At 39.8% G+C, this 23,414-nt stretch overlaps 1 protein-coding gene across 1 annotated transcript; it reads right to left on the bottom strand.

The window, feature by feature from the left end:
* Positions 1-355: 355 nt before the first annotated feature.
* PWWP2A (PWWP domain containing 2A) lies at positions 356-21,917 on the bottom strand. The gene is made up of 3 exons (XM_006864942.1): positions 21,310-21,917; positions 20,410-20,477; positions 356-507 (listed from the first exon to the last, which is right to left on the bottom strand). The coding sequence occupies exons 1-3, from the start codon at positions 21,891-21,893 to the stop codon at positions 356-358; spliced, it is 804 nt and encodes a 267-aa protein (XP_006865004.1). The 5' UTR covers positions 21,894-21,917.
* Between the last annotated feature and the right edge of the window lie 1,497 nt (positions 21,918-23,414).

Genomic DNA, 23,414 nt, shown 5'->3' on the forward strand with positions numbered 1-23,414 from the left:
CTAAGAAGTAATGAATTAAGTGACAGAGATTGGTTGAAAAGAGAAAAGATATAAGAAATCCAGTATTTGCCTTTAAATGACACTTAGCTGCTATTTGGCATCATTACACAAGTAACAACTCATACCAACGTAGGAGAAAGAAGTCTCAGTTCATGGAAGCTCACACGAGGCTCGACACTTTTAACATGGCAGGTAATATCATCTGGAAGTTATTTTCAATCATTGAAACAATCACCTACAATGAGAAACATCTAGCTCCCAAGGTCAATGGCAAATTCGGGTAAAGAAATAATGAATTTTTAAAGTCTAGCCTAATCTACTTTAGGGATGATCAAGTGATGACATGATGCCCTCTTCACTCTGTGGCAGTGCTCAAAACAGACAGACCTGCCCGTTTCACTGTTAACTTCAATGCTCCCAATCTGAATCCACAGTGGTCTGTCAGACACTGTAAGGGAGCAGCAGGACTCGTCACTGTCTGATGTAATTGCTGCCATTTGTTGAGACCTATGGTAGAAAAAACCAAGTTAACAAAAATAGAGCAGTCATTTGAGTTCTCTTTAATCCATTTTATCAAAAAATAATTTCAAAATAAGACCAAAATTCAGTTGAATTTTCACAATGAATTTATACTGGAAAACATGTTGGCGTCACAGAATGTGAAGCTTTGGTTCTGAAGGAAAAAGAGACTTGAGGTGTGGACACACACCAGCCTTGGCCAGGAGAGGGCACTCTCCGGCCCAAGTCAGTTTAGCAGCAAAATGCCATCTGGCACACCAGAATGCTGTCCTCCAAGCAAATTTACAAACGAAAGGGAAATGTTAATTTGTAGTTCATGTCCCTTAGAGAGAAAAAAAAATTTTTTTTAACTAGCCTAACACTACCTACAGGCAAAGGAAAGTGTAGGGAGCAGTCCTCACCTCAGTCCTCAATCAGGGCTGAAGTAGCCCTCCCTATCCAAATTGCATCATTAAGGAGCTCAGATGGCCTGTTCTGAATAACGAACAAAACGAGCTGTAGCTTTCTCCTCCATTAATCCCAATGACCACCTCCTTATGTATATTTTTCAGAACCTCAACTGTGTGAGGTAATACCTGCTTGAAATAATAGTTATGACAAAGTCAAGTTCTGTCACTTAGGCTTTCAAAGCAGAGACTTCTGTTGTTATTAAGTGCCATCGAGTCAGTTCCTACCCATAGCGACCCTGTATAGGTTTCCGAGGAGCAGCTGGTGAGCTTGAACTGCCAACCTTGCAGTTCAAATGGCTTTGCAGTCTGGCGCATTAGCCCACAGCACCACACCAGGACTCCTAGTGATAACATGATTCAAATGATGGATTACAATTCTTGTTGTTAAATGCCACTGAGTTGGTTTTAACTCCTAGCAATCCTGTATAGGGTTTATGAGGAGTGGCTGGTGAGTTTGAACCGCTAACCTTTAAGCTGACCTTGCAGTCCACTTAGAATGTGGGCAGCTACTTATCCTAGAATGTCACATTATTGCTATTATTTTTAACATATTTGCTTGTTTGCTTACTTTCCTAGTTTAAATGTAACTAGGAAAAACACACATCCATCACATCTGAGTATAGTCAATTTGGGGGTCATTAGTTTAGATCATGTCCAGTTCTATAGTAAAATTGTTTTTTAACTGCCATTAAAGCAGAGTTCTGGTGTGGTGCTGTAGGAGACATACTCGACCATTAGGTCGGTTTGAACTGCAAGGCTGATGGTTCAAATCCTCCAGTTGCTCTTCAGAAACTATGAGTCGGAACCGACTTGACAGCACTAAACAACAATAAATTAGAAACATAGTATATGAATCCATTTTTAATGGTAATTTTATAAACCAGTTAAGGAGTCCTAGAGTGGCGCTGTAGGGTTAGTACTGTACTAACTGCATGGTCAGCGATTCAAACTCACCAGCTGTTCCTTGGAAATGTAGTCAGAGTCAAAACTGACTCTAAAGCACTTAACAACCATCTATAAACATAATTACTTGTAAAGTTTGACTCAGAGTAAGCCATATATACATATTTTTTTTTAATGAATAACTTTTGTTAATAGAAAAACTTTAATACAAGAGGACTTCAACAAGTTTGTAGAAAAATTTAATTAAAAGATAATGGAATTTTTCCATGAATGTTCTGAAGCCTCCTCGTATATCACTGACTTGTTGTTAAGTGCTGTCGAGTCGGTTCTGCCCATAACGGCTCTGTACAGGGTTTCTGAGGGGCAACTGGTGAGCTTGAACCACTGACCTTGCAGTTCAAACTGACTTTTGCAGACCAGTGCATTAACCCTCAGCGCCACACCAGGACTCCGTACTACTGACTATAAAACCACAAACAAGAAAAAAAAAAAAAAGGACCGGATTTGATCCCCTATGGCAAAAGTAAATTGTGTGAGGGTTGAATAATTATTAACAATTTCCTTTTTGGTTGAATAATTATTAACAATTTCCTTTTTGGTTGATTATTAACAATTTCCTTTTTGGTTCAAGACAAAAGGAGTCAAGTAGATGCATCAAAGAGAATCATCTCCATTTCCCATTTCCACCCCCAAATGCAATGAAAAATATTAACCCGCTACCTCCAAGTCCCCAGGTCTTTGGAACTAATGTCAACGTGTGTTTTCCCTCAATGCATTTACAGTCTCAGAATTGTCTTTGGAAATTTACCAATGATACAGGATATTGGACAGGGAGCCCTGGCTATAACATAATACATCGAGGGGCATGCCATGAAATGACACCAATTTCATTGGAAATTACTTCTTTTGCTGTTCTTTAAGAGAAAACAGAAGTACAATGATGGCAACTATATCTAGGAGGCATCAGAAATATGAAGGGGCTTCAAAAAGTTCATGGAACATTTTATTTTAAAAGATAATGGAATTTTTCCACAAACTTTTTAAGGCCCCTTCATGACCAGGGCAAATAACAGAGTAAGCAAACATTCCATCTCCCTTTTGTTGTTGTTTGGTGCTGCACTAAACACTATGAACTGAACACTGCCCGGTCCTGTGCCATCCTGTTAGAGCTCATTGTTGTAGCCACTGCGGCAGTCCATGTCTTGGCGGTCTTCCTCTTCCTCACTAACCCTGCTTTATTTACTAACCATCTTCCTTTTACAGTGTGTGAGAGGAGAGGAAGTCATGCTCAGAGAGCAGAGCCCAGAATTCAAGACTACAAATTTAAGATTATACACATGTACTCTTGCTGAACACTATACATTTTCTGTTAATACCATACCGTATGATGCAATTTGAACTAGCAGTGAAGGCATAAATAGTACCTTGCGTTACAGTCAGACATTCTGGTTTTCTAGAGTCTGAAAATAACAAGCCATTTTTCTAGTTTTAAACAAATAGCACATGGTTCTTCCTAGCATACCAGGACTCATACTGAGATGTGGCACTCGGAGCAGAGTCCTTGCTAATACTAAACTGTGGGCAGAAATTTTAGGTTTGTAATCTCAAAATGAGCTGTGGGTGAAAATGACGAACCTCTGGAAAATACGACCACAACACACATAAGGCCTGAGAATGCGAGGTATTAACCTAAGAAAGGGGAAAGGATCCCTCACTTCATTGTATCAATACCAATAAAATATACGAGGCATATTCAGGTTAGGATCTACATTTTCACCTCGATTTGGCCACAAGACATTAAACAAAAAGCCAGCCAGAGTTCCTGAGATCACCACTCTCCTTGCAGAACTCCACTATACTGAACCCCACAGTTCACATGGCTCACGCCGTTTGAAAAAACTTGGGATGTGCCAGGTTTTCTGATTTAATAGTGATTGGTCATTAGTACATAAGATCCTGAGGCAAAACTATTCATTTATTTATGAGCGTATCTAGTTATATCAGGCAATATGCCTTGGACAAACTTGTGGCCACCTAGACTCACAGACCCTTTAGGGCATAGTAGAATTGTCCCATGAGGCTTTCAAGGCTGCAATCCTTAAGGATTCCTGGCATGGCACTGCAGGATAAGGACTGGATAGCTAATTGCAAGGTTGGTTGGCTGGTTATGTGCCATGGAGTCAGTTCTGACTCACTGTGACCCTCTATAGGGTTTCCGAGGCTGCAAATCTTTACAGGAGCAGAAAGTCACATCTTTCTCCCATGGAAAAGCTGGTAGTTTTTGAAGTGTTGACCTTGAGGTTAGCAACCCAACTCGTAACCACATTACCAAAGCTCCTTACATTGTAGTATATTCTGCAAGGTAGGTGATTGAAACCCATCAGCCACTCCTTGGAAACTATATGCAGACTGACTGAATTGGAACCAACTGGAAGGCACTAACAACCTTTATGGAAACAGTCAGACTGTCACATCTTTGTATGCTGACTCATAGTGACCTTGTATAGGGTGCCCAAGATTGTAAATCTATACGGGAACAGACAGCCTCATCTTTCTCCCTCAAAATGGCTGGTGGGTTCAAACCACTAGCTTTTTTGGTTAGCTTAACCACTGTGCCACTAGAGTTCCTTGCTAAGCACAAGTAGGGTAGAAATAGGGAAATATAGTCCTAGGTGTCAAAACAGAACTGAGACCCATAATGGTTTTCAAGGCTGTGATCTCTCAGAACCAAATCACCAAGCCTTTCTTTCAAGGTTCCTCCAAGTGGGTTCCAACTGCCAACCTTTTAGCTAGTAGTTGAGCCATTTGTGCTACCCACGTACTTGTAGGAAACTTGCAAGTATACTGTACATAAGTGAATGGGGCAAGAGATGAAACACTGTCTTAATTCCGTTCTCCCTTCACCATAATCCCTGCCCTCCCAACCAGCTGCTCTCCATCAATGTCTGTTGAAGTAGAGTACATGCCGACTTCCAGAAACTCCTGGGAGATTAGTGACTATGATTACTGTAATTTTCAGGTAAGAATAACATTGTTATTCTTGTCATTTATACTGAGTAAATGTCACAGAAAAATATCTAAAATTGCAGTGGTGGTAATGACAGCAATGGTCTTGTGCCATTTAAACACAATGACCTTATGGTTGTGGTGGTGTGCCATAGAGTTGGTTCTGACTCATAGAAACCCTGCAAAGGGCTTCCAAGGCTATAAATCTCTGTGGGAGCAGAAAGCTTCATCTTTCTCCTGCAGAACAGCTGGTAGTTTCAAACTACTGACCTTAAGGCTAGCAGCCCAACTCGTAAGCACTATGCTACCAGAGCTCCTTAATGACTCTATAAAGAGGTAATTACTATCTTGCCCATTATACAGATGATAGGTAACTTGCCAAAGATCACATAGCTTCTAAGAAGCAAATCGAAGTCAGTGCTGGAACTTTCAAAATGTTTTAGGAATGTGTACTCTCAAACATGTGCCTACAAAGTGAGATACCTGCCCCATCCATATTCGGCATCACTGGTACAAAATGCTAATGAATGCTCCAACCTGCCTGCATCACTTGCAAGTTAAACCCTCAGTAAGTATCAATGACTTTTTACACTTCCCTGAATGACAACCCTCACCCATTTCTACAAAAACAACCATCCCCAGGAAGGCAAATAATTGTATCATCTAGAAAGAAACTGTTGCCATAAATCTGTTTCAGAAAACATATGACATTTTTGGCATACACATAATTTTAAATTATTGTGGAAACCAAGAATAAGACCAGGTAACAACATGTGAGTCTATGCCCCAAAGAATCTAGTTTACACCGTAAGACTAGTGATTGATTAACTGAGTCTGTGCTAGAGAGAACAGAGGAATACTGAGGGCTACAAATTATTCTTAATACTTAAATGACATCAACCTCTTGCTGAAAAGGGCTATACACTATAAGAACAAGTTTTTAAGTTTATGTGACGAGGAAAAAAAGTGATTATACCAACAGTCTAAAACTGCAGCTATGTCTAAAACTGCAACTATGGAGTATTTGGTTTTCCTTCTAGATACTGACACCAGGAAAAAAAAATATAACCAAGAGTTTTAAATTGTTATTTTAAGACTCAGATTTCTAAGGCAATAATAGGAGGTTAACATTCTTATGATACAGTGAAAATTCCATATTGAATTACTGGCTTTGTTTTCAAATTTCTTAATGAAATTTTACAAAATAATCTGGAATGAGAGATTTCAAATTCATGTTTAAACCAATGATTAAAACCAAGCTTACTAAAAAACAGAAAACCCAGCCTGTTTTCAATAACAGAATTTTATGAAATTGTTTCACAAACACAAGTCATGTCCAACAGAAAGCCCATAAAAATTACACAAGATACGCAATTGCCATCCAAGTTATTCAGCTGAAAAAGAAGAATGACTCAAAAACCAGGATTTTGATAAATTCTGCTAACTGTAAGCCTAAAATTTCTTTTTTAAAATTACACTTCCCCCTAACCAATCTTTAATTTGTGTCAGAAGATGGAAATCTCTATGAAAAAACTGAAGTTCAGCAATTAGTTTTTTTTTTTCAGAAATTAAACCAAGTCGCCAGCTCTTGGTGAGCCCATTTTTTTGGCCATATTTTCATATAAATAATGCATTAGAAGTTTTTTGACAAAATGCAGAGTCCCTTTTTGCATTAGTTTCCTGTGTGCACTATGCATGTTACAGGTGCACATTACATGCAAAACTATGGTACTCAATATCTACATATAGCTGTCTTCCATTAACTGAACTATACTGGGAAAAGTAATTGAAATAAATTAACACACACATCATGAAAATATGGACAAGAATGTGATGGTATCTAAATAATTTCAGTTTTAGAAAATATCTTAATTACATTAAGTTAAATAAAATGTTCAAAAAATCGTCAAAGGAAGGGAACAGATTTTTACAAAACCTCAGCTTAAAACATATATGCAGTTCTATTTGTTGTTGTTGTTAAGTGCTGTGGAGTCAGTTCCTACCCATAGTGACCCTGTACAGGTGGTAGATGCTTGGAAATAACAGAAAAGAATTTTTGAATTCTAAAACATCCTCGCAATGCTTAGGAAAAGCTAAGTAAGCATCATCTCTCCTAGGGATGTTGAAAACTTTGAGACTGGTTAATGGTGAGGGTTGTACAATTAAGCTCACTTGTTCATGTGAAGATTGTAGAAATGGTAAATGTCTTGTTACCTATATGTTTACCATAATTCAAAGCATAAAACCAAAAACTTCCTCAAAGGACCATAGCGGTAAATCATTCTAAGAGAAAAGGGGAGGGGGCAGAGAGAGAAATCAGATAGCATCAATGCAGTTCAGTAACCAAGCTGTGAACCTCAAGCAGAAAACACTTACTATGCATGGCAGTTACAAGGGGACTACAAAAAGTGCTTGGGGAAAAAAAATCCCATTATCTTTTCATTGAAAATTTCCATGAACTTTTAGAAGCCCCTCATATTTTCAAAACAGAGGGTGGAAACAGTGGTAAACTGAGGGGAGAAAAACTAGTTGTAGAATCAATTTTAAGAGTTATGACTAACAGTGAAATAAAAAAATTAAGAGTGTATAAGGATGCAATGAATCGGTTTCATATACACACACACACACAAATGGATCCAGATATAAAATCTGTATAACTATGCACAAAAGTTCAAAAGTCACCAACCTATGAAAGAAACTACCTTAATAAAAGCAGCAACAAATTATGGTCTCTTGGTGTTGCTAAGTACTGTTCAGTCAATTCCAACTCACAGAGACTCTGTATAGGGTTTCTGACTCTGTATAGAGGCTGGTGAGTTTGAACAGCCAACCTGTGGTTCAAACCAACCTTACAGGCCAGTGTTTATCTTACAGCATCAGAACTGAAACCCTAAATCTGAATTTCTCAAGTAGTCTAGGAATATAGATCATAAACTGCTGGGTGATTGAAAATGTAGATCCTAAGCCCTGTCCCTGGTGTGACCCATAGGATAATCACTGGACAAGGTTGGTTTGAACCTCAAGGTTGGCGGTTCATATTCACCAGCTGCCCCTCAGCAACTCCATACAACAGGGTTTTTATGAGTCAGAACCAAGTGTCCGTGGCAGTTAACATCAAACTCTTCCCCCAGACTTAGAATCTTCTAGGATAGAACCCTCATGCCCTCCACCTTAATTTTCAGCAAGCACCTTTGCTTCAGCTTTTCTCAGGTAAAGGTATCTGTGTCCCATGTAAGTGTACTCAAAGGGCGGTCTCAGCAGAGAAAGATTTTAATAATCAAGTGGATGGGGGAAAAGAGACTGATTGGTATCCTTACTTCAGCTTTTTTCAATTTTTTTCTAACTGTCACTCAGAAATTCTAGAGGACAAGTACTTGTATGTTATAACTTAAATTAACAGCTTTTGGGGTACTAGGTGAAGGATGTAAGGGGCCTCTCTGTACTATTTTTGCAGTGTCCAGTGAATCCATACGTATTTCAAAATTAAAAGATTTAAGAGAGTAGCATTTGTTGTTGTTAAGCATTATTGAGTCAGTTTCACAGAGACCCTGCATAGGGTTCCCAAGGTATCCTGGTAGGTTTGAATAGCCAGCCAGGCTATTAGTAGTTCTGTGCTTATCCTACAGTGGCACACCAGGACTCCAAGTGGGAGTAGCACTGCTGTTATTGTTAAGTGACCTGGGTCAGTTACAACTCATAGTGGCTCTATATAGGGTTTCCAAGGAATGGCTGGTGAGTTTGAACCGCTGACCTTGTGGTTCAAACTGACCCTGTAGTCAAGTGCGTTACCCTGCAATGCCAAACCATTCTCAGTTTAATGCAAAGAAACAAATGTAAGTAAATGTGGGGTATTTTCATCACTTTCAAAATGTGACTAATATGTTAAGTGCCGTTGAGTCGGTTCCGACCCATAGCGACCCTGTGTAGGGTTTCCAAGGAGCAGCTGGTGAGCTTGAACCACCCACCTTGCAGTTCAAACGATTTTGCAGTCTGGCTAATATACCAAGTATGAAAATGGTATTAAAGTTCTAGCTTTGATAAACTTTACAAACTACTGATTTCTAGCATTACTCCTCAATCCTACAGCTCATAACCATCATCCAAATTGCCTTTGCAAAGAAAAATCTCAAGCAAATCAACAAAAACCCATTTTTTAATTCAAAAGCCAGCGATATTAATAATGCTTACCCTCTCACTCTGGAAAAAAAATTTTAATGCAGATTATTGTTTCATCAGCATTAAATTCACAGCAATTCAATTAACTTATCCCTGACCTAGGGTTATATTCTTTTCTTCCTGTTTACAACAGTTTAACAGAGTACAACTGATTCTCATTTTCTTCCCTCCAATTCTGGTTACCAAACTATAACTGGAGGGAATTCTTTTAAAAATATGATACACTAAAAACTAAAGAAGATTTTTTAAAAACAAAGATATTTACTAACTTTGTGCAAGGAAACAGAGATCCTGAGGAATTTACTGCTCAGAAAAAAAGTCAGAGTGGGTTAACTGAGATAGATCCCAGTGTATGCTAGACAAGATAGAAATATCAACAGAAGACAAAAGAAACCTTTCTCTCCCACAATGCTTTCCTCTTTAGAAAAAAGAACCTACAGTAGGAAAAAATTACATTCAATTAACCAATTTAAAAATAATATCCAGATTTATTTTATTTCAAGCAAATGTCTTTAGAAACTTCTTACAATACTAAAATATGCTTATAAATTAGCAACAGGTTCAATTACAAAAGAGGGAACTTACTTTGATTCACATTTCACATCTTTGTGAGACTATTAACTATGTCAGAATTTAATCTCAGGATAAATGGGATTCATTCAACAGCTAAATACAACAAAATAAAAAATATGCCTCTAGTTAAAGTTGGAGTCCTGGTGTGGCGCTGCCGGATAATGCACTGGACTGAAAGGTCAATTTGAACGGCAAGATCAAACCCACCGGTGGCTCCTCAGAAACCCTAATCAGGATCCTTATGATTCGGAACTGACTAGATGGCACTAAACAACAAAGTTAAAGTTGAAGGGGAAAGTTTGATGAGAAGACATACATTTGAAAACTTGGAAAGGAATTATTAGCTGTAAGGGAAGAAAACAGTAACTCCAGGTATGAGACACAGTGTAACCCCCTGACCTGACTAGAGAATTCAAGTGAACATCACCAATGGGGCAAGCAGTTATCATGTGCCAAGGGCTGTGACACCTGAGGACAACATTGCCTGGACAACTAACTTTGTTGTGAAGTGCCGTCGAGTCGATTCCGACCTGTATAAGGTTTCCAAGGAGCAGCTGGTGAGCTTGAACCATCAACCTTGCAGTTCAAAGGACTTTGCAGTCTGACACATTAACCCATAGCGTCACACCAGGACTCCGGGCAATTAACCTTGTTGCTGTTGTTGTTAAGTGCCATCGAGTCGATTCCGACCCATAGCGACCCTGTATAGGGTTTCCAAGGAGCAGCTGGTGAGCTTGAACCACCGACCTTGCAGTTCAAGCGACTTTGCTGTTTCACGCATTTGCCTACAGCGCCACACCAGGACTCCAGGGTAACTAACCTACTCATCAGCAAATACCAGACACACCCAAATTAAATGTGACTTTTTGAAAAATGTCATTCTCAAAGTGAGTCCTTTCCAATACTATTTTAAAAACTCATAGTTACCATGGTGGCTGGCTGAACCCAGAAGTACTGTCCTGAGATAATCTTTAAATCTGAAACCAAAAATGTCTTTTGAAGTCTACTTAAAACCAACAACAGCTTAACTTGTCAAGAATTTCTACCTGGAGCATTATATTCTTTGAAGATCTACCTACATGGCATCGAAATGACAACAGTAAACAGAAAGACTGCACAGGAACCTAAGGGGGCAGTGAGTTTGTGTTAATGGTGTTGATTTGGAAAAGGACAGGGAGAATAGTTGTACAACTAAAACATGTAATCATTTTTACTGAATTGTACATGCAGAAACTAAACTGCCGTATGGTTTGCTGTGTATCGTTTCAACAGCAACAAAAATAAACTAAGAAAAACAAAGCAAAACAAAACAGGAGGCAAAGACTCTAAGGACTAAATATCTCTAAAGTGACTGTTTTCTTCATGACACAACCTTTCATTTGTTCACAAGCCATCTGTCCTAAGGTGTTGGTGTAAGGAAAACCTAAGAGAAACCGTCTTCCATTCTCTACTGTGTGAGCATCCCTCAGTTATCTTAGTCATTCCACAAACACAATGCAAATGTCAATTCATAACGAAAGTTACCCTTAGCACAAGTTTCTAAGGGCTTCTTTAAGTCACTTTAAAGATGAAGAGTTTACACTGTAGGCCAGGGTACAATGGGATTTAGGTTATATTGAAATTCAAGCATGAAGTGACTGTAATAACTATAGTTATCTTCATCCTAGTTCTGCCACTTGGTACCTGCTTTCAAAAGATAAGTACTTAAAAAAAAAAAAAAAATCATACTAATGAAATAAATAGATAAATAGCCTCATATCATTTCAGGTCAGACGAGGTTTCAGAGCTCTCTGAATTTTGGAACTGTAATTTTTTTTGTAAGTGTGATGTAGTTGCTTGATAGATTAAAGAATAGTGGGACCCTACCCAGAGAAGCAGTGACGCCAGAGATGGAGACAGAGGCGATCATGTGGAGAGATGGAGTGGCTGGGGACTCTGGACTCAGGGAGGGAGGGCTGTGTGCTGACAACCAGGGGGTGATGAGGCATGGAGGGGACTGTAATCATGGCAGCAAAATGAAATACAATAAGATGAATGTAAAGCTAATGTTCTCCTGAATAAACTGTCACATAATTCCCAATAAAAACTTAAAAAAAAAAAAAGATTAAAGAATATACCTAAGTGCTTACCACCGAACTCAGCACGCAGTAAGCAGGCACAATATATGATAGCTATTATTACATTGGAGTCCTGGGGTGGCGCTGTGGGTTAATGCACAAGACCTTAAAGCCGTTTGAACTGCAAGGTTGGTGGTCAAGCTCACCAGCTGCTCCTTGGAAATTCTATATAAGGTTGCTATGGGTCGGAATTGACTTGATGGTACTTCACAACAACAACATTATTACATTAGAATGACATGTATTTGTCTTTATCAACTATAAATTTTTACATTATTTTTGAATGTTTTTCATTAAAGTACCAACTATTACAAGGGCAAATGGTAGGTACTATTGGTACCCAAAAATGAGGGGGAGGGAAATGACTTTTGTAATATTAAATAAACAAATACAAATTATGAAACAAGCATATAAGGAGATATATTCTTCTATTAATTGCTAGTGAAGGGGCTAGATAGGGCTTCAAAAACTTTGTGAAAAGATTCGTCTTTCAATTCTATTTTTTCATGAACTTTTTGAAGTCCTCTTGAAAACTCTTATCACACTCTTTTGATGATTTAGATTTTATGCACCCAGGCTAAAATCTCAGAAAATCCTCTAAAGAAATTTACAAGATTTGGACATGAAAATGGAAACACTATACAGAAAGCACATATGCTTCAGTCTTTTCAGAAGCAAAAATAGGAACATCTGAATATTAATTGGAATCCTGGTGTGGCACTGTAGGAACTGTTAACCACAAGCTCAGCTGTTCAAACCCACCAGGTTGCTCCCTGGAAACCCTATACAGGGTGACTGTTAGTCAGAACTGACTGGATGGCACCTAAAAATTATACAAAATATATTAAGTCCCTAATAGGGATTGGAGTCCTGGTGTGGCACTGTGGGTTAATGCGCCCGACTGCAAAGCCATCTGAAATGCAAGGTTGGTGGTTCAAGTTCACCAGCCGCTCCTTGGAAACCCTATATAGGGTTGCTATGGGTCGGAACTGACTCTATGGCACTTTTACCAACAATAGGGATTATTTTCTTTTAATAAAATCGCCCAAGAAAATAATAGCAAAACATGTTTAAGATTGCACAAATCTTGACTTCATCTTTGTGTAATTTATTTTAGTAACAAAACTTGACATTGTCCCAAAAATGAATTGGCATAATTGGATCTTCTTTTTCATTATTAACATAATTACCAACTTTCAAACACTTAAATAGAATCCCATTAGGTCCTGACTCTTGGATACCAATAAGCAGTGTAAAAATTTCCTCTTTCCCATTTTGGTCTCTACATACTTTTAATATTTCATCTGTCTCATGTCCAGTAAGGAGCCCTTAGTGGTGTAGTGCTTAAAATACTCAGCTGCTAACCTCACGGTTGTTGTTGTTGTTATCAGGTGCCATCGAGTCGGAACAGACTCATAGTGACCCAATGTCCGATCGGACGAAACAATGTCCGATCCTGGGCCAACCTCACTACCGCTGCCACACTTGAGTCCATCAATGATGCCACCTGGCCAATCCATCTCATCTCGTTGGGGGTCTTCCTCTTTTTCTCTGACCCTCCACCTTACACAGCATGACATCCTTCTCCAGCAACTGTTCCCTCCGGACAATACGTCCAAAGTATGAGAGACGAAGCTTAGCCATCTTGGCCTCCAAGGAGCATTCTGGCTGCACTTCTTCTAAAACACAGGCAGTGCAAACCCGCCAGCCACTCCACCGCAAGATATATGCGGCAGTCTACTTCAGTAAAGGTTTCTGTTGTTAAGTGCAGTCAAGTCAATTCCAACCCATAGAGACCCTGTAATAGGGTTTCCAAGGAGCAGCTGGTGAACTTGAACCACTGACCTTGCAGTTTAAATAAATGACTTTGCAGTCTGACGTTTATTAGCCCACCTTGGAAACCATATGGAACAGTTCTTCTGCCCTGTAGGGACGTTAAGACAATCAATGCACTGGCAGTGGGTTTGTTATGTCCAGTGACGTATACCACACAAGAGCTAGATCTACAAAAGTGGTGTTCTTTTTAAAAAGATAGTATGTAAGTGTTGTTCAGTTTTTATTTATCAAAAAATATGTAATCCAATAATCTACTGTATTTTTGTTTTTTGAGTCAATTCAGACTCCTAGTGACCGTGTGTGTAGGATTTCTGAGGAGCTGTGCTGGTGAGTTTGAACCACTCTGCAGCTCAAACCAACCTTGCTGTTGAATGCTTATCCTAGAGTGCCACACCAGGACTCCTGTATTTTAAGTCTTTCTAAATCCATTTCAAATTCAGCCACCCAGCACTTATTAAATGTTGATCTGTGGTCTGTGAACTTCAAATCTAACAATTTCTATCTACCTCCTTACCAAACAAATCCATTCATTGTTGCCATGGCCAGGCCAAGGAAACTAAAACAAAAGTACCTCATTTAAGATGCAGGGATCACATATGAACAAAAAACCTCCATTAGCAAAATGTTCAAAGAATTCCCAAAATTAACATTTTATAAGTAAATGGTACTGTGTTAGTAAAGCACAAAGAACTCTTTATCATTTCTAACTACCAGAAAGTTAACTCCCCAATAAAATAATAGGCTAAATGGTAATTGTTAAGTACCTTCTGAGTTGGTTACAACTTATAGCAGACCCCATATAGGATTTATGAGGAGTGGCTGGTAGGTTTGAAATGCCACCTTGCAGTTTTTATCCTACATATCCACCAGTATATTATTTTAACTTAAGCAGGGTTATTCCAACTCATAGTGCGTTGTCTAGGGTATCCAAGGAGCAGCTGGTGGGTTTGAACTTCTAATTTTGCAGTGGTTATCCTGCAGCACTACACCAGGGCTCCACATACCCACTAACGTTGTTGTTGTTAAGTGCTGTCCAGTCGATTCCGACCCACAGCAACCCTGTACAGGGTTTCCGAGGCTGTAAATCTTTACTGGAGCAGAAAGCCTCATCTTTCTCCTGCAGGATAGCTGGTAGTTTCAAACTGCTGACCTTAAGGTTCGCAGCCCGATTCATAACCACTACGCTACCAGAGCTCCTTACCCACTAACATGTCACTTATAATTTGCTGTCACCTTTCTGAGTCTCAAATCTCCTTATCTGTGAAATGAGATTAACAGAATTTATTTCAATGCAGTTTCTGGAGCTAAATGATACAATGTATGCACATTGAGATTCTCTAGAGCTAAATGATACATTGTATGTAAGCTGCTTGGCACAGTGGGAAATAAGTAGTTGCTATTACTAACTACAGAATGTCAAACTTGACAGTTTTGGATGGTGAGATTATGTAGAGAAGTGAAATAAATAGTATAACAGGAAAATGTTTTAAAAGGCTAAAAGCCAGTATTCTATAGTAAGGTGAGCACGTTAAATTGGTGTAAATGGGAAAAATAAAAATGATTGGTTACTGAAACTCCACTTATAAGCCAAGTTCTACAATAAGGACCTAGACCTGCCATCCAACTTGCTCATCTCCACATGCACAACCTACTTCATAATTAAGCTCCATTCCAAAGTGATCAGCAACTTTTAAAATAGGATTGATCAATGTATCATTTTACTTACTTTGACAAAACTAACCCCTTATAAACAGTACACCCCCAATATATAGTCTAAAACTCATCTGCATCAAAATCAACTTATAAGACTGCAAATCTACATCAACAATGAGCACTCAAATAGATATGCACACTTGTTCTGAGGACCTCTACCCACCAGAGTTTAGTACAAACCTACTATATTAAACCCACCCAGGACATAACTACTTCCATTTATACATACTTGAAAGATCTGCCACTAGTGCAAGCCTCTGTTCTGCTGGTAATGTGTGCCTAAATTAATTCAAGAATTTAGGGAGAATAGGACCAACACATACCAAGAAATGATGATATACTTTAATAGGCACAAATAACCACTAAGAGCATCTTTTTTTTTTTTTAACCAATATGGAATTTACTCAGTTATAACAGTAAAGATGGGCACATAACACACAAACTCTCTCAATACAGCTCCCCTCCCCCCATACACAGAGAAAAGTTGATTTTAGGAAGAGGAAACCTAGTTCCATCAAGAACTTCACTTGCAAACAGTACACAGTGAAGTGTGGGTTCATGTGGTCTCACTGACATCTAAAAACTTGGAAATGAACTTTATTAGACACCTCAAAGACCAATAAAGTGTGCCTGGCATAGTCTGTATATAATGCATCTCAGTATCTAGTTTATAAAATCTAGTAATAAATTTGGTATACTGTTTCAGGATTTCTTTAATACTCAGATACAAAGTAGTTTTTTGCTTCTTTAAAAAAAAAAAAGTCCAACCAACTAATCACTGCCATTCAAAAAAATCAGATCAGAGTAACAAGCAATGGAAGCAATCATTCTCAATATATTTGCATAACAGTGGGTATTCTAAAACTGAGTCAGAAAATGACTAGTGTTTGCCTATTGCTATTGTAGAGTGGGAACCCTTTATCTACATCTTTGGATATAAAAAGAATACCCACCCACACAATAAAAAATGCTTAATACTTTTAAGTACAACCCAACAGAAACAAAGCATATGACTATGTGAAGGCCTAACTGATACTACTACTCACTGCTTCACCAGAATGGCTGTATATTTTTCCCACCAAAAGTAGGGCTATTGCACCATACGTTTCATGGTCTCTGTAAAGAAAAGAAATCAGTGTCTTGGTTTATATTTCTTTAAAAATCAAGCAAAATTTCTACAAATTGTTTTTAAAAAGTTTTCTAAAGAAAGCACCTCAAATCTTGTTAATGCAACAGTAACCCACATACACAGATAGAGGTGTCAAAATTTGTATCAGATCCATCTTAAGATACAACTAGCTACAATCTTTAATAAACATGTCACAAAATTACAATGTGCAAGCCTTTATGAACACAAACATTTATTTCCTGACTCCGTAGTTCATATCAGGCCAACAGAATTGGGATTTAAAGACTTTTTCAAGACTTCAAATGGTTTTGTGTTTACCATTTTAAAAGACATGCATAATACATTCCCACAGGTACTATCATATGTTTTGTTTTGTTGTGGAGGCTAGCAATAAATCGACCTTTAAAATAAATTCTCTGTGTAGAGAGAAAGGGTTGGACAAAAGGCTGAGGACTACCTTTTTAGAAGTCAGGGCTGAAGGCTTTTTTTTTCCTCTCTGTAGATCTTCTTGACTGGTTAAGTTTTTCTATTTTTGAACTTGGGAGTTGGAAGTGTGTGTAAAGGACAGGTCTAAATGTTTGCAAGCAGGCAAAATATATCCAGTTATTTCTACTGACCCAAAAACAAGAGGAAAAGCCTTCAAAAGAGGTCTTAGAAGGATTATGCTGTCGCCCCAAGAGTTAGATTCTCCTGTAGGAAAAGAACTATTTTTAAATGTTTTGGAAACACATCAAGGGGATGTAATTGGGAAAAACCCAGAATGTGGAAAACTCTACAAAACAAAATTCATGGTTTCTTTAAAAAATAAACGGAGAGAATTAAAGTGATGGCAAGAGAAGGATCAATGGAAAGAGACTTAACAAAATCAACCAACTATAATGTATGAACTACATCTGGACCTGGTGTGAAAAACTGTAGTAAAGTTTATTTTTTTTAGGTGTGATAATATAGTATGGCTATGGGTTTCCTTGTAAGTCCTCACCTTTGTATTCTGCCTAAAGCTATCGTTAAGGCAGTTTAGCAACCTGAAGAAATTATATACTGCTAAATGAAGTGTATCAATTTCAAAATTACAAGTTAAAGGTTAAGAAGAAAAATAGGAAAACCCAAACCTAATTTGTAGGGTTAATTATTTTCATCTGCTAATAGACTAAAATAACAATTATAAAAAGAAAGTGCCCTAAGTATTGCTAATAAGCAGACATGGGTAGCAGGTAATTTTAATTAGCTAAGAGGGTTGCATATAAAACATTAATAGAGTTTAGACAAAACTAAAGAATGTCCTGTCTAAAGGTATTCCATTTTAAATGAATAACTATGCTTAATTGTTTTTATCCTTATCCTCAAATCCCCTTATTGTTTGTCATTTATCTACCAAGGCCAATTACCTTTAAAAGAGGAAGAATTCTCAAATCAAGAAGTACAGTACAGAAAAACCAGGTCACCTGGTCACCCTGTTCACTCTACATGTATGTATGAAGGGGCTTTGAAAAATTCACAGAAAAATTCCATTACCTTTTCCATTTTCCCACAAATTTTTAGAAGTCTCCTCAAAGACTGAAGCCTATATTTTGTGATAAGTGAACTTCCCAAAACAAAAATAATCAAGCCTCGTTAGAGAACAAGAGATCTGAGGGTCAGTCACAATGATTTGCCCAAAATCACAGTGTTAACTGAAGAGGTAGGAACTAAAATCAAGCGCCCTGACAATCTGTACAGGTCTTATAATCACTTATTAACACTTCCCTTCCCACCTCCTTTCTCTATGTTGTTGTTTGAGTTACATGTGTCCTGCTCCTGATATCCACAAGCAGGAAAGGTGTTCTTCAATCAAATAATTCTGAAAATAAGGCAAAAAGATATCATAATGACAGGGAGGTAAAAGAATTTCAAATGCTTAATAAAAGTAACTATTGCCATTCCAAATATATTATAAATCCTGTTCTCCAGGATCAAACACTTTTTCCACAGTGGGCAACTCTCCAACTTTAAAAGACACTTTTATACTATGTATAAAGTCAGGATAAAATAAAGTTAATGAAAGCAGTAACTGGCCCTCTAAAAGACAGAGGGAATTCAAAGCACACATACAAGAATGAACTTAGTCTCTCAAACATACTCTTTATTACTTTATCTCACTGGACAAGCAAGAACCAAGATTTAAGAGCCTATTGTTTTCCCCAGTGTTGTTGTGAAGTCGAGTTGGTTCTGACTCACAGTGACCCTGTACAGGGTTTCCCAGTATTGTTGTTAAGTGTCATCATGGGGACCCTGTATAGGGTTTCTAAGGAGTGGCTGGTGAGCTTGAACCATGACCTTGCCGTTCAAAGTGACCTTGAAGTCCAGTGCATTAACCCACAGCGGCGCACCAGTAAGGAAATGGGAGTCTCTAAAGCAGAGAAAGTTCCCGTGTCCGTTAACTGACTACACAATCTGCTTGCTTCCAACACCCCTATCACTTGTGTTATTCCATCAAAAAACTGTTGCTGTTCACTCCAATTCCTGGTGGACCCAGTATGTCAAGAAGATAACTGTTTTACATAGGATTTGTAATAGCTGGCTTTTTGCAAGTAGATTACCGAACCTTTCTAATTGGCTCTAGGTGAATTTGAAAGTACACCCAGACTGACTCTGAATTAGCCAATGAAATCAAGGCAAGCAATAAATTTTAGAATTACCTACTTCTTTACTTACTGCTTTAAAAAAAAAAAAATCAGACCAACTAACTTTCTAATATGAAAAAACATAGCTTTTAGAACCAGATCAACCTTTTGAACCCTTTCTTTACCATCAAAAACCTAGCTGACTTGTCAAGTTAAAGGAATCGCAATTTCTTCCTATACAAATATATAAACACTATTTAATGCATGTGGTACAATGCCTGGCACTGTAATAGGTACCTCAAAAAAGCTTGTATGTTCCTCCTAAAGATTTAATTCATGGGAAATTCAAATTTAAAAAAAAAATTTTTTTTTAAATCAACTGAAGAGTATCATCTGAATGATAGTGGAGCCTGTAAAAAGTGTCCCTTGAGTTAACCCCAGCACTCCAGAAGGTGTGCAATCAAAGCGGTCACAGATTACAAACTGTATCGGCAGATCCTCTTTACAAATCATATTAAATTATGAAAAAGTAGTAGCAAACTAGTAATCCACTAAAAATTACAAATTTGTTTTATTTCCTCACTTTGGAAACTTACCACTTCCACAAATAGTACCTCTGAAGTAAGCACCTAAAATATAGGGACCGTATGTCTTATACATGGTATACTCAGAACACACAAATGTGCTCAATAAAAATTTGTTGAAAGTTGATCATGGTTCCCCTTAACGGCTCTTTTCCCAAAAAAAAGAAAAAAGACAGGATCCCTTCACTTTGAAAAATTGAAACACTCATGAAAAGTTCATGTGAATAGCTCTGCCAACAAAACAAATTGCTGCTTATAAGAAACACTATAAGCAAAATAAATTCAAACTCAAAAACTGTTAATTTCTACATAATATTAAAAAAAAAAAAAACACCAATACAAGGAGTACTTCAAAACGAAGCACTATCTATTCCATTTGCAAGAATTACTTACCTTTTTGCCCCTTCCTTTTGCAGATTTGAAATCCAGATTCTCACACAATCACTGGCCTTCTCTTCTGTTTGATTCAATAGCAAACACACTACTGAGTATCTCTCACTATGAAACTCATCAGTAGAAAGCACAATAATCTTATTCTGCTTTCTAACTATCAAAAAAAAAAAAAAAAGTGTAAAAGTCCTGAGGCAATATTCTTACCAAAAAGAAAAAAAAAATTGAGATTAAACAGTGTACAGACTAATTGCAATGCCCCCCACATCTTTCTTTCATGCACCATACTATGCTATAAATTTTAAATGCCCTTTTTCCCCCAAATGGGAGAGCATTCTTGTGTCTTGATGGGAGGGAAAGGAGTTAAAAAGTAAAACACACTAATAAGCTACTTCCAAGCAGGTAAGATACCATCAGAGTGTGTGCTGTTGCAGCAAACAGAATGGAGAGCTGTGAATGGGAGTCTCTGCACTTCATATCTGCAAAAGAAGAGAATAAAAAGGTTAACTCTAGATTTCAAGGCAGACGATCTTCATTTTTTTAAAGCAGTGCCCATAAACCTTTTAAATCAAAACAATGGAAATTGCGCTAGTTATGGCAGAGGTTTGTAGATGAACTCAACCGCCTTGTTCTTAATACATATGTAAATTTAAACCAATCTACAGTATCATAAAACATTTGGACATTTTATGTCACTTTAAGGTTAAAAACAACAACAACCCGGTGTCTTCCTTAGACTTTCCTTAAAACTAAAATTAGCCAAATAGGCTTTTCTACTGAGCAAAGTTAGGAAAGGGGAATGACTCCTAACATTAAAATAACAGCTACAGGCTTCTCTGTATGGAGTGACATATAGGGCATCCTATTGCATACACACTTTTCTCCAACCCTTTAAGTTAAAGGTTGATGTGAGGACAGGCAAGTGTCTCCCAAACAATCGCTCCCGCCCAACACTTTGATCTCTGAAAAAAGAAAAAAGAAAAAAAACCATCTGGCATTTTGCATTGACCTGCACTCCCCAGCGCGGGAGAACCGGGGTCTGGACGAGACCAGCTGCACCCCCTACACCGGCACACCTGCCCCAGAAGAGCCCACCTGGGGCAGGGGCCGCCCTCTCCCGTCTGCGCGCCCGCCCCACTCAGAGAGCCCGCCACGCGCCGCACGGGAGCAGAGGGCGGTGCAGGCGGCGGGGCCCCGCGCGCTTAGGAGGCGGGAGCCGGAGCCTAGGGGCCGCCCCGGCCCGCTCGCTCCCTCCCTCGGGACCGCGTTGGCCGGGACGCCGGGGGGCGTGATGCGGGGCGGGCGCGGTACCTTTTGGACAGATCCATAAGGACACCAGAGAAGAGCTTCTCCCCGAAGCGAAACGACACGACGAGCGCGTCCTCAATGATGTGGTCCAGCGTGACCCGCACCTCCGAGCCGGGGATCAGTTGCGACACCGCAGAGTCTCCGCCCGTTGGCGGCACGAGAGCCGGGGTTACGGGCTGGGGTAGCGGCGGCTCCTCGCGCTCCTCTGGAGCCAGAGGCTGCTCGGGTGGCGGAACAGGGGAAGGTGAAAGGTCGGGCCCTTCTTGGAGCGCGACTGTCGCCGGATCCGCAGCCCGTGCAGGCAGCTTCTCCTCAGCCTCCGGCTCTGGCTCCGCCGCCTCTGGGCTGCGGGCGAGCTCCCCTGGCGGCGGCGGTGGTGGCGGGAGCGGCGGCTCATCGGCCTGAGGAGCGGACTGCTGCCCGTCGGCCTCCCCGTCCGGCACAGATGCTTCAGTGGCCGTGACCGGGAGGGTGTCAGTACCAGCCTCGCTGCCCGGGATGGGCTCCATCTCAGGCTCGGCCTCTCCGGCGCCCCCCTCCCCAGGGGACGCTGCAGTCGCTGCCGCCTCTGCAGCCACAGCCGCCATTTTCTTTCTGGCTTCTCCCTCCTCCAACTCTGGCGGCAGCGGCAGCGGCGGCAGCGCTGCTTAGTTCCCTGGGCCTTCCCCTCCCTCCTGCGATCAATTTCGTCCCGCCTTTTCCCTGATGCTCGTTATTGGCACCGCGCCATTGGTTCCATCCTACACCCCTCCCATATTTGTGACATTTCATTGGTCAGTCGAAGACGTCTATCATCTCTCTAGGCAGTTCAGCCCTCCCATATACACTAGGAACTTCTCATTGGCCAGATGATTTGTCAAATGTCGAATCTTAGAAGAGGAGTGAGGAGGCGGGCTCAAATGGGGAGGGGAAATTAACAAAAGCGGAGCCGTATCCTTATCGCCTCTTCTTATTGGCTGAAGGAAGAATTATAGTGTTATAATTTGCTTGTGCTCCTGCCCATTATCAACCCGGTTTTCAGAGGTGGGAGTAAGGAATCACGTGTGGTGTCAGTTCTTTCAAAGGCGGCCGAGGGGAGGAGTAACAAGAGAATGCGGGAGGGTAACCGCTTCCCGAGATACCCTGCGCGGAGGTCCTTAGAATAAATGTTATTTCTAGGCGCATATCTGCCTGTGACCGCGTGTGGGCATGGCAAGCTTCTTTGAGAAGGACCACTAAAGTTTGAAAAATATCTACAAACACTTTTGAACGCTTACTGTGCCAGGCATTGTGCAAAATTTTGGAGATAGAGAAATAGACAAGATACTCTTCATAATCTCTTGGCAGCCCCCGGGCAGGCCCCACACTAGAAGTATCTTTCCTGACTTCTCTCCACTTTCTAGGAACAAAGCACCAACTTCTTCCAACAACAACAATTCTAATGAAAAGAGAAGGGCAGTATGAATACTGGAATAAGCTGATGAATATTACTGAAAGCTGTCCTGGGGCATTGCTGAATTTCTTTGTGAACATCGCTTGTTCTCTCCAAATTCATTGGAAAGTGGTTGTATGTAGTTAAACCTCTTTCCCAGCCTCTCCCATGCTGGAGAAAGATGAGGCTTTCTGTTCCCGTAAAAATTTACAGCCTCGGAAACCCTATGGTGGTGGCTGGTACAGAGTTTCTGAGGCTATAAATCTTTAAGGGAGCAGAATACCTCATCTTTCTCCCGCGGAGCAGCCAGTAGTTTCGAACTGCTGACCTTGCGGTTCGCAGCCCAATTCGTAAACCACTACGCTACCAGAGCTCCTTCGGAAACCCTATATAGGGTCGCTATGAGTCGGAACCGACTGCACGGCACATAACCACCAACCACAACCCATACTATAGGTACAATAGACCTCTCGCTTCACTGTCCTGTTAGCAGCATTTCAACTCTCTTGTTATACCGGGAATAATATACTGAACTTTCTCTCAGCTTTTACTCCTGAAGAGTTAGTTCTTTATTATTATTATTATTATTTTAAGTGCCGCCGAGTCAGTTCCGACACGTTGTTGTTGTTAAGTGCTATCGAGTCGGTTCCAACCCATAGCGACCCTGGGTAGAGTTTCCGAGGAGCGACCCTGGGTA

The sequence above is a fragment of the Chrysochloris asiatica genome, unplaced genomic scaffold (genome assembly GCF_000296735.1).
Source record: "Chrysochloris asiatica unplaced genomic scaffold, ChrAsi1.0 scaffold00073, whole genome shotgun sequence".
Taxonomy (NCBI): Eukaryota; Metazoa; Chordata; class Mammalia; order Afrosoricida; family Chrysochloridae; genus Chrysochloris; species Chrysochloris asiatica.

Coding starts and splice junctions, on each gene's coding strand:
- PWWP2A (XM_006864942.1), bottom strand. CDS start 21,893: ATGGCGGCTGTGGCTGCAGAGGCGGCAGCGACTGCAGCGTCCCCTGGG. Junction 20,478..21,309: donor CTTATGGATCTGTCCAAAAG/GTACCGCGCCCG, acceptor CTTCTTTTGCAG/ATATGAAGTGCAGAGACTCC. Junction 508..20,409: donor CAACAGCACACACTCTGATG/GTATCTTACCTG, acceptor TTTCTACCATAG/GTCTCAACAAATGGCAGCAA.